At 42.0% G+C, this 13235-nt stretch overlaps 1 protein-coding gene across 1 annotated transcript; it reads right to left on the bottom strand.

Moving 5' to 3' along the window:
* Positions 1–1950: 1950 nt before the first annotated feature.
* On the bottom strand, positions 1951–8648 carry LOC130161299 (crystallin J1A-like). The gene is made up of 10 exons (XM_056364506.1): positions 8515–8648; positions 8022–8088; positions 7037–7216; positions 6052–6150; positions 5394–5486; positions 4516–4672; positions 4115–4230; positions 3718–3795; positions 3260–3399; positions 1951–2325 (listed from the first exon to the last, which is right to left on the bottom strand). The coding sequence occupies exons 2-10, from the start codon at positions 8086–8088 to the stop codon at positions 2215–2217; spliced, it is 1041 nt and encodes a 346-aa protein (XP_056220481.1). The 5' UTR covers positions 8515–8648; the 3' UTR covers positions 1951–2214.
* Positions 8649–13235: the final 4587 nt, after the last annotated feature.

Genomic DNA, 13235 nt, shown 5'->3' with positions numbered 1-13235 from the left:
TCTGTTAAGTGTTGCTGTTCATTTCGGTCGACTCCCTCGCAAACGACTAGCGGGGGGGTGGGGGGGGGGGGGCGTTGCCATAAAGCGAAGACGGTAGTTAGTCGGAAATTTCTCTCTTGATCCACTTTGCCTCAACTAATCTTTTGTTCCATTTACGTCATGCGGAAACATTACGTACAAAGCGGATCGATCGAGAAGCGGTGAAAATAAGTGGGAAAACACAGTCAAAACATGCGTGTACCCTATGGCAACATTTTTACATTTGACAAAAGGATGTTGAAAAGAATTACAAAACAAAACAAAACAAAAAATATAACAGATTAATTCCAAATTTAAAGCACACCTGGTAAAATGAAAATATATTTAAATGTACGTAAAATCCTACTTTTAGGTATTAAATTCAACCAAAAAAAAATCTGAATTTATATTTAGGCTACAAATTAATAACTTAGGAAATTAAAATGATTGTGAAAGCACCATGTGTTGTGCATGTGATGCCTTCTACTGACAATTTTGTGTACAGCAAAGTGGTACTGTAGGCCTATCTTTATATATTTACTGACATATTCAGACTTTGTCAGGAACAGACTGCTATAGTTACACACTCAAAATCACATGAAGCACACAATTCATATATGGAAATGTAACCACTGTTTTTCTCTCAACTGCGATTCAGCCTATAAACCACATTTTAATTTTAAGCAGAATAAAGGGTCGTACACTCCTTAAACAGTCCTAATTAGAGCTCACACACATCACAGACCCTTTCTTCACGTACTGTTGACACGCAAAACACACAGCATGAATTTCTATCACTTCCATGTGGGGTAGGAGACAGGTGGCTCATCTGTCCCCACGATTTCAGCAGCAGCCATGGCTGGACTTCAAACTGTCATTCTAATGAAAGTGTATACAAATTGGAGCAAAGTAGACTATCATGGGAGACAGATTCTAAAATAGGCTATTGTCTGTTTTACATCACCATGATGCATCTTTGGTGCATGCAGGTGTGAAATGAGATTCACACAGTGGCATGTTCTCCTACAATGATTGTACAAGTATCCTTATAAATCTGCAATACAAACTATTTGACCTGTCATATTATTGGACTTGTTATGTATGCTGATGAGTAATACTGACACAATGAAAATAATATTTCCATAACAAAATATCTTTTTTAAGCCTTTCCTATTTATTCGAAGACGTGGAAGTGGACATTGGCAGATTTTGGAAAAACAAAAACACTCCTCAGGTCTGGATATAATCATGCCAGATAGCGCCTGCTACCTGCTGTGTGGGAGGAGGTCAGGCAGAGAGAGAAATCAAATCACTTTTCCTCTGTAAGCTACCAACGTGCCATCAGCCACAACCTGTCTACTCAGCTAAACTCAGTATTCAGGCTACACAGCTGAAACATGGATTCTTAGTGCTTTGCCAAGATGACATGTAAGACCAGTAAATATGTTGATTTACAGTGTTTGAACAAGCTTGAACTACTGCCTATTTATCATTTTTCAACAAGTCGGTATGTTGTAAAAACAACTGAGGGACTCCAACAGTAGCCTACACACTGTATTTTTTTTTTACAACCACGCTATGTCAAAGATATTAAGGCTCTGGCTGCTTTGCGCTTGGCTGACTTTCAGCATTGTTGGGGCGGGTGTTTTAAACACATGGATATGGAAGTCAGCACTTTTCAGACAGGAGAACAGCTCCTTTGAGGAGGGAACATGGTGCTCTCCTGGTTGTTCCAGAAGTAAATCTGTGTCTGCTCTTTCACTTCACAATAACAGAAAGTACTCAAGGGAAAGAGAAGACCAAAACTTACTGAAACCTAACTTCAGAAAATTACTTTCTCACTAAGGCAAGGCATGTTTTGGGAGTAGGAAATCCCAAATGTCCACTTTGAGGAAAATAACTTGGAAAAAAGAATGGAACAGTACACACATGTTGGGGACATAAAATGTATTTATTTTTTGCTTACAATGAAGATAAATGTGTTACATGTCCTCAACACAACATGAATACTTTGCACAGATTTTCGCTTTCTTGCATGATGCAGCTTTGACAGAGCAAATAGATTCGAGTTTCATTCAGTACAAGACTTTAAAATGCAACTGTCATGGATTGTCGTATCAAAGTACTGCACATCTGCAATATGAGAAAGTCTTGGCAGTTATTGGCACTCCATAAATAATTGATAGTTTTTAAGACCTAAACTACATTTTCTGACTTCTTTTTTGCCATGTTTTCGGCTAATTCCAGCAGCAGAGGATATCTGAGAGTCCTCTTCCTCCAAGACTCTGGGATTCCCTGGAGACCGGTCTGAAAAAACATCAAGATAACAGCTGAAATCATCACAGTACATTTCACAACATCAGATCACTGTCAACTTCATCAAACACAGATCCACAATTAAAGATAAAAATATGCAAAAATTATATATTTTCACATGCTGCTGTCACTGCTGGGCCTGAACTAAAATGTGTGTGAGCATCAGTCCACATGTTATCACTGGCTGTGGCCACCCCAGTCTAGGTGTGTTATCAATATCCCACTTAAGATGTGTAAATATGATTAGTGCATTACACTAGCACCTGGCAACCAAAGAGAACACTGCATTAAGTGTGTAAATTCATTAACACCAGTAGGGTGCACTAGTATAAAAAACAAACTCTTCAACAACAACTCTTCAATAAATTCTTCTCATTCTTACTTTATTGATACAAAATGGATGAAAATACAATAAACTCACTTCTAAGTAGCAACAACTGTTTTTCTCAGTGAAAGTGTGTGTATGTTTGTGTGTATGTGTGTGTGTGTTGTGGGCATGGTGCTCTTCTCCCTCTGTCAGCTACTTGACTTTCAATCAGCTGGCACACCTGCTACCCATCTACTCATCAGGCCAGCAGTGTATCGACCCCAGTTCTCACACTGTATTTTTATTCAGACATCCAGCCCCCCTCACTCCCCAGCCTCCATTGCCCTCCTGACCCCTACTTGTCATTTGCCTACCTCCCTCTGCATCCATCTGCCACAACACTCATTGCCCCTCAACCGTTTCTTCCCAAGTACAATTTATAGTTTTTCTCTCATTCACAAAACTAAACCTGAACATTTTCCATACTTTGGGATATATTTCAATGAATGAGTAAAAACACTTATAATCAGTGTGGAATATAACTTTTTTGTTGCTCTTACAGATTTCCATCAGCGACTGATGAGTGGTTTATAGCCTGACAATTTATGCCTGCAGTACCTGTGCTCCAAAACAGGCTCCTATGAAGGAGGCTCGGCTCGCGGTGCATCCCCCGCAGCGCATGGTGTCCCTGACTGCTTCATCCAGCTGGTTCAGTGTCAGGACTCCATGAAGCGCTCCCTGGAATGCACCTGGCAAAGCTGGACACAGACCCAGATTTAGAAATAGATTGACACATACAGTCACATATAAGAGGATCCAGTCTGTTCGTGTTCCTAATATGTGAGAAAAATATTTATGTCATTACTGTCCCTTAAAAAACACCATGCTTTGAAACAGCACAAATGTTCAGCCCTGTAAAACCTGAGACACTTGAACCAGCAGGAGGTGGAAATGAAGAGGAAGGAGGAGGAAGACCATTAGTCAGGACATCAAAGGCTGGGGGACCATCTAACAGATCTACTGACAGGAAGGCTACGCAGGTCATCCCAAGTCAACAGACCTGGATCCTGCCTTACCTCATGTGTTGGTGAACACAGCAGGTATGAGCTGCTGGGACTTCTTGGCCAGGTTGTCCTTCACCTGGTGGATGTGTGCTTCAGCAAAGATATAGAGAAAGAGATCAAAAGTGCTGTTTAAACACTGGAGCTCATTTGTGGCTGATTTCCAAAAAATTATTATGTTCCTGCACATTAGATTTTGTGACCTTCCAGTTTTGACCACATTTCCCATAAGACCTGCTGGTGTCTATGCCTTGTGTTTAGCATATTTCTCCCTCTCCAGCAGATCTCACACAAAACCCATCCTGATGGCTTACATAGTAGAATACATTATACATACTTATTCAGAATTTATTCAGTTTATTCAACAATGACCTATAAAGATATTGAGTATAGCAGATACTTGTGGTCTTACCAATAACAGCCCGGTCCAGCTCCTGAGGGTTCTGTCTCTTTGAGTCATTCAACTGAGCCAGAACTGCATCCAGAGCATTGGGATCTGGACCATTCAGAATGAAATGCTCCAAAAACCTTAACGTTAAACAGACAAACATAGGTTAATTAGTCCCCTCCTTTCACTCTCTTCCAAACTATTTTATGATTATGGAAGAAGCCTCAAAATTTAAACAGATTAACGCACAGCAGTGTGTGAAGTATTGTGCTGGGTTTAACAGGACTTTCAGTGTAACTAACTGAATTTGTATGGTGTGTTATATTATAGTTAATTTTTATGGTATTTCTGTTATACTAGAAACCACATACACCCAGTGTAAACCTGTACAGCCATTTAAAGTACAAGAAACCTGTCACACTTACCTGGCTGCAGCCATAGTAACAGCCACACACATGTCGTTGTTCTGGGTGACACGTATGGCTTTTTCCACTTTCTCCAGCATCTGAGGCTGTCCAGCGAACATGGCCACCACTGGAGCCAACTTAGTGACACCGTCCATCTGACAGTCCACTTCACAGCCTCAAAAAACACACACATACACACACAAATAAATTACAACCCCAAAACATCAGCCTAGCAAGGTCTTTACTCAATTTATTATTTCGTGAGCATTTCTTACTGTTTTATATCTTAAAACAAAAGAATCACGGGTCAATTACATATCTAATTTTGGTCTACAACTGCACATAGATACATGGTCACACCACTGATGCATCCTCTTCACTACATAATATCCTCTCCAAAAGCTGCTCACAGTGTGTATAGGGAGTATAGGGGAGAGAGTGCCAACACCACAAATTAATTCTTACAGACAACATTGTATTTTTCTTTCACTGTGCACACAGGTCCTGATGCTGTGTTAAACCTAACTCCTAGGGCACGGACAATAGAAGTAAATATGTATAAAATATATTTTTTACTTTTTTCCACCCTGACTTCCTGATACTTTGAATCTCTGTAAAGTTGAAAGTTGAATACGTTGCTTTTCCTTACAGATAGCTGTATTCATAATTCTGTGCAGTGTCTTCCAGTAATCACATAGAGTAGTAAGAGATACCAGCAAAAATATTTAATCAAGGAAGTACACTCATCTTAATGACTGATATCTGTCCTTGTAATTGATTTGGAAATCTAGTAGGATAGGATGTAATGGCATGATACATATATGTATAGTTTTCATGTGCAATTAAGTGTAGAGAAGTGAAAATATTAATACATATTTATGATCTGTCATCTTTACCAGTTTCTTCTTTGCCAGCGTCAACATTTCTGATGAAAGCTTTCAGGCTGCCATTCCTCCAGGGACCATCAATAGGAAGGATGGCTTTGGGACCTGGCACATTGAGCTATTGTTATTCCATATAGAGATATGAACATTCACAGACTTGATGGCTTCATCCTTACTGATTGATAATACCTATGGTGTGGTTAAAGGAAAAAAAAAGCCAGAGAGGAAAGGAGACATTTCTTGTCCTCTCAGTTGATGCAGTTGAAGTTTCTGTAGGTGGAGCTCTTTTCTTTGTGTCTTCAGTCATGGTGGCTATGACTGCCCTTGATGACACAGCTCTTCTACACCAAGACATAAAGCCATCTGCAGTTTATTGTGCCCACAGGTGCCTGTGTTGTTATGGTGAGTTACAGCAGCACTGCATTTATATGACAGCTTGACAGTAAAAAGTTGTTTCCAAAGCCCTGGTCACCAACCCGGACAGGGAAGTCTGACTGTATGGAATATTTTCATGGAGGGGGAAGTCCCGATCAGCAGACAGGAAAATCATTATGCTTCATACAGTAACAGAGGTGATCACATCATTTCAGGCTTGTTAAAGTTGATCATTAATACATTTGGACATCAGCAATCAAGAGATGTTATTTAGTTAAATTGACAGGTATAGTACCTCCTTTCTTCTTGTAGGGATCATTGAGTGGCAGGTCGTACACTGTTCCTGGGCCAAAGAATTTGTAGATGCGCTTGGTCAAGTCGTCCACGTTGACATCTGCCAACATATGACACAATGTAGCTTTAGAAAACATAATATTATTCAGTTGTCTTTACAACAGGAAGAACAATACACGTAGCTTTTAGCACTATAAGACCAATTTCAGTTTGTTAATAGGACTCTCCCCTACATCTCCAGTCTTATTACTCCATATTCAGTATTCCACAACATGGCCTTTATGTTCCCTTCACACTGACGCATTATGTGTTTGGGTTGTCCGTCTGTCCGTCCATCTCATTTTTAATAGTAATTCTAGTTTAACTGTGTAACAGGGTGATGCTTCATTATAAATAAACTGAAGTTGAAGTTGCTTTGGTGGGACAATGTATACTTTGGTTTAGCTGTTTCCTTGCTGCTACAGTTTTTATGCTAACCTATAACGCTCTAATTTTATATTTACCATACAGACATGAGAGTCTCATCCTTCACGACAGAAAATAAATGCATTTGCAAAAAAGCTGAAGATTTTCGTATAATTGCCACAAACAAATATGACCAGGGAGACATTTTGTATGTTGATTTCTTCCTCATGTCTCTAAACATTATGTTTTGCAAAAAATCAATATCTTTACAGGAAGAAGAGGACAGGAAGATGGTTATGAGCAAAAACAGCTACAGTAAATGTGTCTTAGGGTTTGTTGAGGTGCAATAGAGAAAGGCAGATGGAAAAGTCTGACAGACACAGATTCAGTGTTTATGTCTAAGGAATTGTTTTAATAGGAAACAAAAAGTCAGTAATAATGTGGCGTATAATGTAAACTGTTGCCGTGGTATATGGTAATTATACCTTGGTAACGTAAACAATAACATATGTTATGGGTCAAACACTTACGTACAGGCTCAGAGAATGTCATGTTAACATGTGAAACTGTGGTTTCAGTACCTCCACACTGACTCAGTGACTCCAGCAGGACGTAGGCCTGGTCTCCATAGCAGGTTTGCTCGCCCGTCGTCCTGTGGTAGAAAGGATTTGCTGACTGAGGTCTAAACTCTGGACGTGGCTCCAGATCAGAGAGAACTTCTTTGAGCCTATCTGGATTGTAGATCCAGTGCATGGGCTGGGCTGATGAGTGAGGCACACACACACACACACACACACACACACACACACACACGAAAGAGGGAGAAAAATAGTGGGACAATAAATAGTTTTGTGTCCCTAATGTATTTGACATGACCTACTGTACATACAGCCTGTCGATAATAGATAACATGGAAATGGTGGCAGATGTGTGTTGTACTGCACTCTGGAGCAAGAGTATCCTGGATCCAAACAAAAATTACATGTTAATATCTAATATATGCATTATTATGTGGTATGTTAAGAAGGACATGTGGTGGTTAACATAAACATTCCTCTTGGTTCATTCATGTTTATCAGAGCAGCTCTTGCAGAAACTCAGCTTTCATATCATCATGTGCAGGTCAACATGACTTGTACAAGTTAAGGCACCACCCCTGTGCTTTATCAGTATGTACAGATGTTTCTTATGACTATTGCTACTGACAATGTTTCTATGCAATACTAAGAAGAACACTGAGACGACAATGATTAAAATTTCACATTGTGTCACATCTAATAAGCATTAGTGGCTTTTGAAGATATTGTGTTTAATCACAAATAATGGATTAGTGTAATTGTGGATTAGTTAATTCATATGGCATTCATATGTATCATATTTGTAATATGAGAAATAAACATTAGTATAAAATTATTATATTAGCATGTAAGGTAGAAACCATGCAGAGGACATACAAGTTACTGGGATATGGAAAATGAATGAAGCAGATTTGGTTTGTAAAATGGAGAGTTCTGTTGCTGTTTTTAACTCAGTATCAGCATCAGTATAACACACAGTTTATCTTACCTGCTGCATCTGCCACAGCTGCCCCAATAATGGCCCCCATGGCTCTGTCAGCTACACTCAAGGCCATCTGTTTTCATTACACACAGGTATACAATATAAGATACTGAACTGAAACATCAATTTTGGTGAAATTCAAATTCACCAAATTAAAACATAACCTTTAAAAAGGACTGTTGGCAGAAATTTTACTGGTGAAATAGAAACACAGGTCATTATTGTGTTTGGAAATGCTATAATGTAGTCAGAAACCGAATACTTTTTTCAGTGTTTAAACTGATAACTAAAAACAAATCGTATTTTATGGTGAACTTTACATTTATTTTCTTTCAGCGGGGAAAGTTATGCAATACAACATTTATTCAATTGCATTACAACTGGTAAAAAGATTATAAAGATATTCTTAAACATTTCTACTCCCCCCTAAGAGAGGGAACATTTGGTTGTTATGTCATAATCATTAAGATGCATGTATTCATATTATGTCATTAAATACCTTGTATGTCCTTGAAGCCCTGGAGTGCTATTCAATGAATACTGAGTTTTCCTTAGCCTCTTATTCACAGCTCAGCCTCCTCCTCACCTTGTAACATCCACTTGAAATGTTGTATGAAGCTGTATCAGTGTCAGTTTCATGACAGGGGGAGATTACCGACAGGGGGAGGTTACCGTCAACCGTGATAAGCACACACCAATGGCCAGCCTGTGTTCTGGGGGGAGGCCAAGGAGGTTCATAAATTTCAACAATCAATTGTTAGTGGAAAACAGAAAGGAGGTTTAGTGCAGTACATGAGGAGTAATTATTTGCTCATGACACAACATCAGTCATAAGATTGTGTCAGGGGGTCATCAGGAGACTGACCTCATCTTTTAATGATTTGTTTGTTTCTCATGTATTTTTATGCTGTTTTAATGCTAGGTTGTATGTTGGGAGTGTTCTCACTCTAACTTTGGAATGTATCTATGCAGTAGTGCAGTACTGGTTACCTTCTGTGCTGGCAGATTTTTTATGGACTTCCATATGACTAAGAGTCGACGTCAATGATTAGCAGCTCTGTGAGAGTGTATTTAGGTGCGCTAAGCTAAATGCTAATTTCAGTACACTAACATGCAGTTACAATGTTAACATGCTTCTGTTTAGCAGGTTTAATGTTTATATTGTGTTCACTATATTGGTTTAGCATGTTAGCATGCTAACATTTAGTGATTCGCATGAAACATAAAGTGCAGCTGATGAGCGGAACATCTTCATCAGCAGGTATCTCCTCATAAACCCTGTAAGTCCCTACCCCTTTTTCTTAAAGAGGCTCTTGCCTTTTGCCAGGCATTGTAAATAAGAATTTGTTCTTAATGTCTCAGGTAAAATAAAAAATAATAAAATATAAAAAAAAAAAAACCCAAAGTACTGAATACATTAAAATTTTGACCTGATGATAGCGCTAGACAAAAAGTCTAAGGATCACCAAAATTATTACAGTTCATCTTGAGGGGAACACGAATATCGGTTTAAAGATGAATTATTATACATCCAATAATAATGGAGACTTTCAGATCCATCAATGTCAAAGAGGAAAAGTCAGGGGAACGCCAAAACAATTCAGATTCATTGTCTGGGATCATGGATGTCACAGCAACTCAAACTATTTTTGAGATATTTCAGTCTGGATCAAAGTAGTTGACATTTCTATCCTTGCAACCATGTTGATAGCCAACCCTTTCTCCTAGAAATTATGTTTATATATAATTATATTATATAATTTGCAACACAAAACACAACCAGATTATGTTTTCTATTAATGGATGTGATATGTTGTTAATTTACGTATTTGCAAGATGCAAATATGTTGATCAGTAAAATGTTCACAGAAAACAGGTTTGTTTTCCATCAAGTCATCAGACCTTGCAGTACAATATCCATTGTTGTGACTTCTCCTCTCACTGAAACGGGTGTAGTACGGACCCAAATGCAGCACACAACTGGGTATAGTTTGTAATGACCTTTATTTATTTACCAGCAGAGATATTGCACACAGGTGGTTATTGGGGATAGAGGAACGGGTCAAGGGCTGGGGCTGGAGAGCCGTGGGTCAGGTGAGTGGAACGTGGTGAATGAGCTCACACACACGGGTAAGAGTTGGAGCAGGCTGGAGACATCGTCGAGGGAGCAGGAGGATCGGAACAAGGTGAGCAGTCAGCGGAGCAGACAAACCAGGAAGGAGCAGGCAGGCGGGTAATCAGAGCCTAACCAGCAGGGAAGTACTCACAAGACGAATCCACGAAGAAAGTTGGGTTGACGAGGCAGGAGTCTCTGATGGTGAGGATACCATGGGTAAGACGGGTAGGAAACTCACGTGGCAACGTCAGAGCTGGGGAACGCCAAACAGACAAAGGGAAAGGCAGACAGGAACCAGGAAGGGCACTGGCAGAATTGATGGTCAGAGACAAGCAGGGTTGATACCAGGAAGTCAGTCTGGAGATGAACGCTGGAAAATCTTGCATGAATACAGAGAACAATGTGGCAATGAGTGAGTGGACCAAGGCTGCTTAAATACTGGCTTAATGGAGATGGAGCGCATCTGGGAGCAACAGGTGGGGGCGGTGAGGCTCATGAGGAGGTGTGGCACAGTGGAGAGTGAGGCGGAGGCGTGGTGAGTGGAAAAACACCAGAGAGATCAGGTAGAAGCAGAGGTGGATTGTCCCAAACGATCCATCCAAAATTGGGTGGGAGGAGGGGAGCCCAGGAAGGTGGGGCTAAAACTCCTCGGAGCCAGACCAATCCATCACTTTAGCAGAGAGAGAGATACTCCTCTTCAGGGGGAGGAACTTCTTCTTCCGGTGGATCGAGGAGAGGAGGGGCAGCCCTGTGACATTGGTTGGAGGCAGGTACTGGGGTCTTGGAGGGTTGGTCGGGGTGCTGTCGATGGAAATCCCTGATGAGATGAGGGTGCAGGATGTGACGAATGGGGACCCACGACCTCTCTTCGGGACTGTAACCCTCCCAGTCATTGATGATCCGAGGTGGAGGAGGAGAAGGGGCAGCCGGGACCAAGGGACTCTCATGAACAGGCTTGACCTTGTGATGTGAGAGATGTGAGACCAGGGGCAACAATGGACAGGTAAAGGACACAGAAGGCCAACTGGGGCTTGGTGAGAGGGTTTGTGCTGATTACAGAAGGGGCAGGAGTTGACGAAGCCTCTTGTGTCCTTATCCAGGGTGGGCCACCAGAACCGTCATTGAATGGTGTCCTTAGTATGTTGAATGCCCGGGTGACAGGCAAGACGGGAACCATGAGCCCACTGGAGGACATTGGAATGGAGATCAGGAAGGACTAACACACGGTCTGGAGGGTAGGAACTGGGCCCAGGCTGGTCCACTAAGGCTGACTTGACCCGTTCCTTCACTTCCCAGGTGAGTGAGGCCACGAGCGTGGAGGGGGGAAGGATGGTGTCAGAGGTGGACTCCTTCTTTGTCCGGGAACTGTTGAGAGAGGGCGTCAGGTTTGATGTTCCGGGAACCAGGGTGGTAGGAGAGAGAGATGTTGAACCGCCACAGGAACAGGGCCCATTTGGCCTGGTGGGAATTCAGCCTCTTGGCAGAATGGAGGTACTCGAGGTTTTTATGGTCTGTCCAGACCAGGAACGGGAACTTGGCACCCTCTAGTCAGTGACACCACTCCTCTAAAGCCAGCTTGACTGCCAGCAGTTCACGGTTCCTAATGTCCTAATTCCTCTCAGCTGGGGACAGATGTCGAGAGAAGAAACCACAGGGGTGCAGTTTCTGATCGTCGGCTGCTCGTTGAGAGAGGATGGCCCCCACCCCCATGTCAGAAGCATCCACCTCCACCACAAACTGCCACTCAGACTCTGGTATGTGGAGGATGGGAGCGGATGTGAACTGGACCTTGAGGGTCTTTTCTTGTCAGCATCGAGAAACCAGCAGAATGACACCTTGGAGGATGTCAAGGTGGTGAGGGGGGCGACCACGGAGCTTTACCCACGGATGAACCTCTGGTAAAAGTTGGCGAAGCCCAGGAAACGTTTCAGCTGTTTACAGGAATCAGGAATGGGCCAGGCAGTGACAGCTGGATGCTACCTTGGCCGACGATGTACCCCAGGAATGAGACAGAGGAGGCATAAAACTCGCACTTCTCTGCTTTAACAAATAGGGAATTCTCGAGGAGCCTCTGCAAAATTCATGGGACCTGGAGAAGATCAGGATGTCGTCAAGGTACACTAAGACATGTTCGTTGAGTATGTCTCTGAGGACATCGTTCAACAACGCCTGGAAGACTGCTGGGGTGTTGGTTAGACCAAAGGGCATAAGGGCCTGTAGGGGTGTTGAATGCCATCTTCCATTCATCTCCTTCTCTGATCATGGTTTGCTATGGCAGACACTTTTTGTTAGTTTTGTTTTAGAGTTTTTTCACTTCCTGTTTTATTTTGTATTGGTTTCCTTGAGTGTCTGTGTGTTGCTTCTTGTCATGGTCCTGTTTCTGTGTAGTGATTGTCTGCCCCGCCCTAATGTGTTTCACCTGTGTTCAATCATCCTTGTCTCCCTTGTCTATATAGTCCTTGTGCTCCCCTTTGTCTGTGTCGGTTCGTCCCTTTTTAGTTCAGGGTTTGTTCATGTCTGTTCATGTCACGTTCACGTGTGGATTTTTTGCTAAATAAACCTGCGTTCACCGTCTCCCAAGAGTTGACTGCATTTGGGTCCAACTTACCTCGCAAATCCGTGACAGATGTGAACCAGGTTGTAGGCATTGCGGAGATCCTGTTTAGTGAAGATCGTGGCGCCCTCCAGGAGTTCAAAGGCAAAGGAGATGAGTCGCAATGGGTACTGATTCTTCACAGTGATGTCGTTCAGACCTAGTTGATGCAGAGGAGGACAAACGGAGGATGCCAGCTGCCAGAGAGTCGATGATGTACATCTCCATGGCGTGCCATTCTGGACCAGAGAGAGAGTAGAGGCGGCCACGAGGAGGTGAGGACCCAGGTAGAAGATCGATTGCGCAGTCATTGGGGCAATGAGGCGGCAGAGAGGTGGCCTTGGCCTTGCTGAATACTTCCCGGAAGTCATGGTAGTCAGTCTGTCACAGTCACAGCCCTTGGCTAGGATTAGGGAAAAATCCTTGTCTGATTTAATACTGAAAAAGTTAACAATGATTTCAGAAATTAAATCAAAACCACCATCTTTCCCTGACCTCAGCTATGTAGCTT

This window comes from Seriola aureovittata, chromosome 20 (assembly GCF_021018895.1).
Source record: "Seriola aureovittata isolate HTS-2021-v1 ecotype China chromosome 20, ASM2101889v1, whole genome shotgun sequence".
Taxonomy (NCBI): Eukaryota; Metazoa; Chordata; class Actinopteri; order Carangiformes; family Carangidae; genus Seriola; species Seriola aureovittata.
This window is presented reverse-complemented; position numbering and strand designations above follow the sequence as displayed.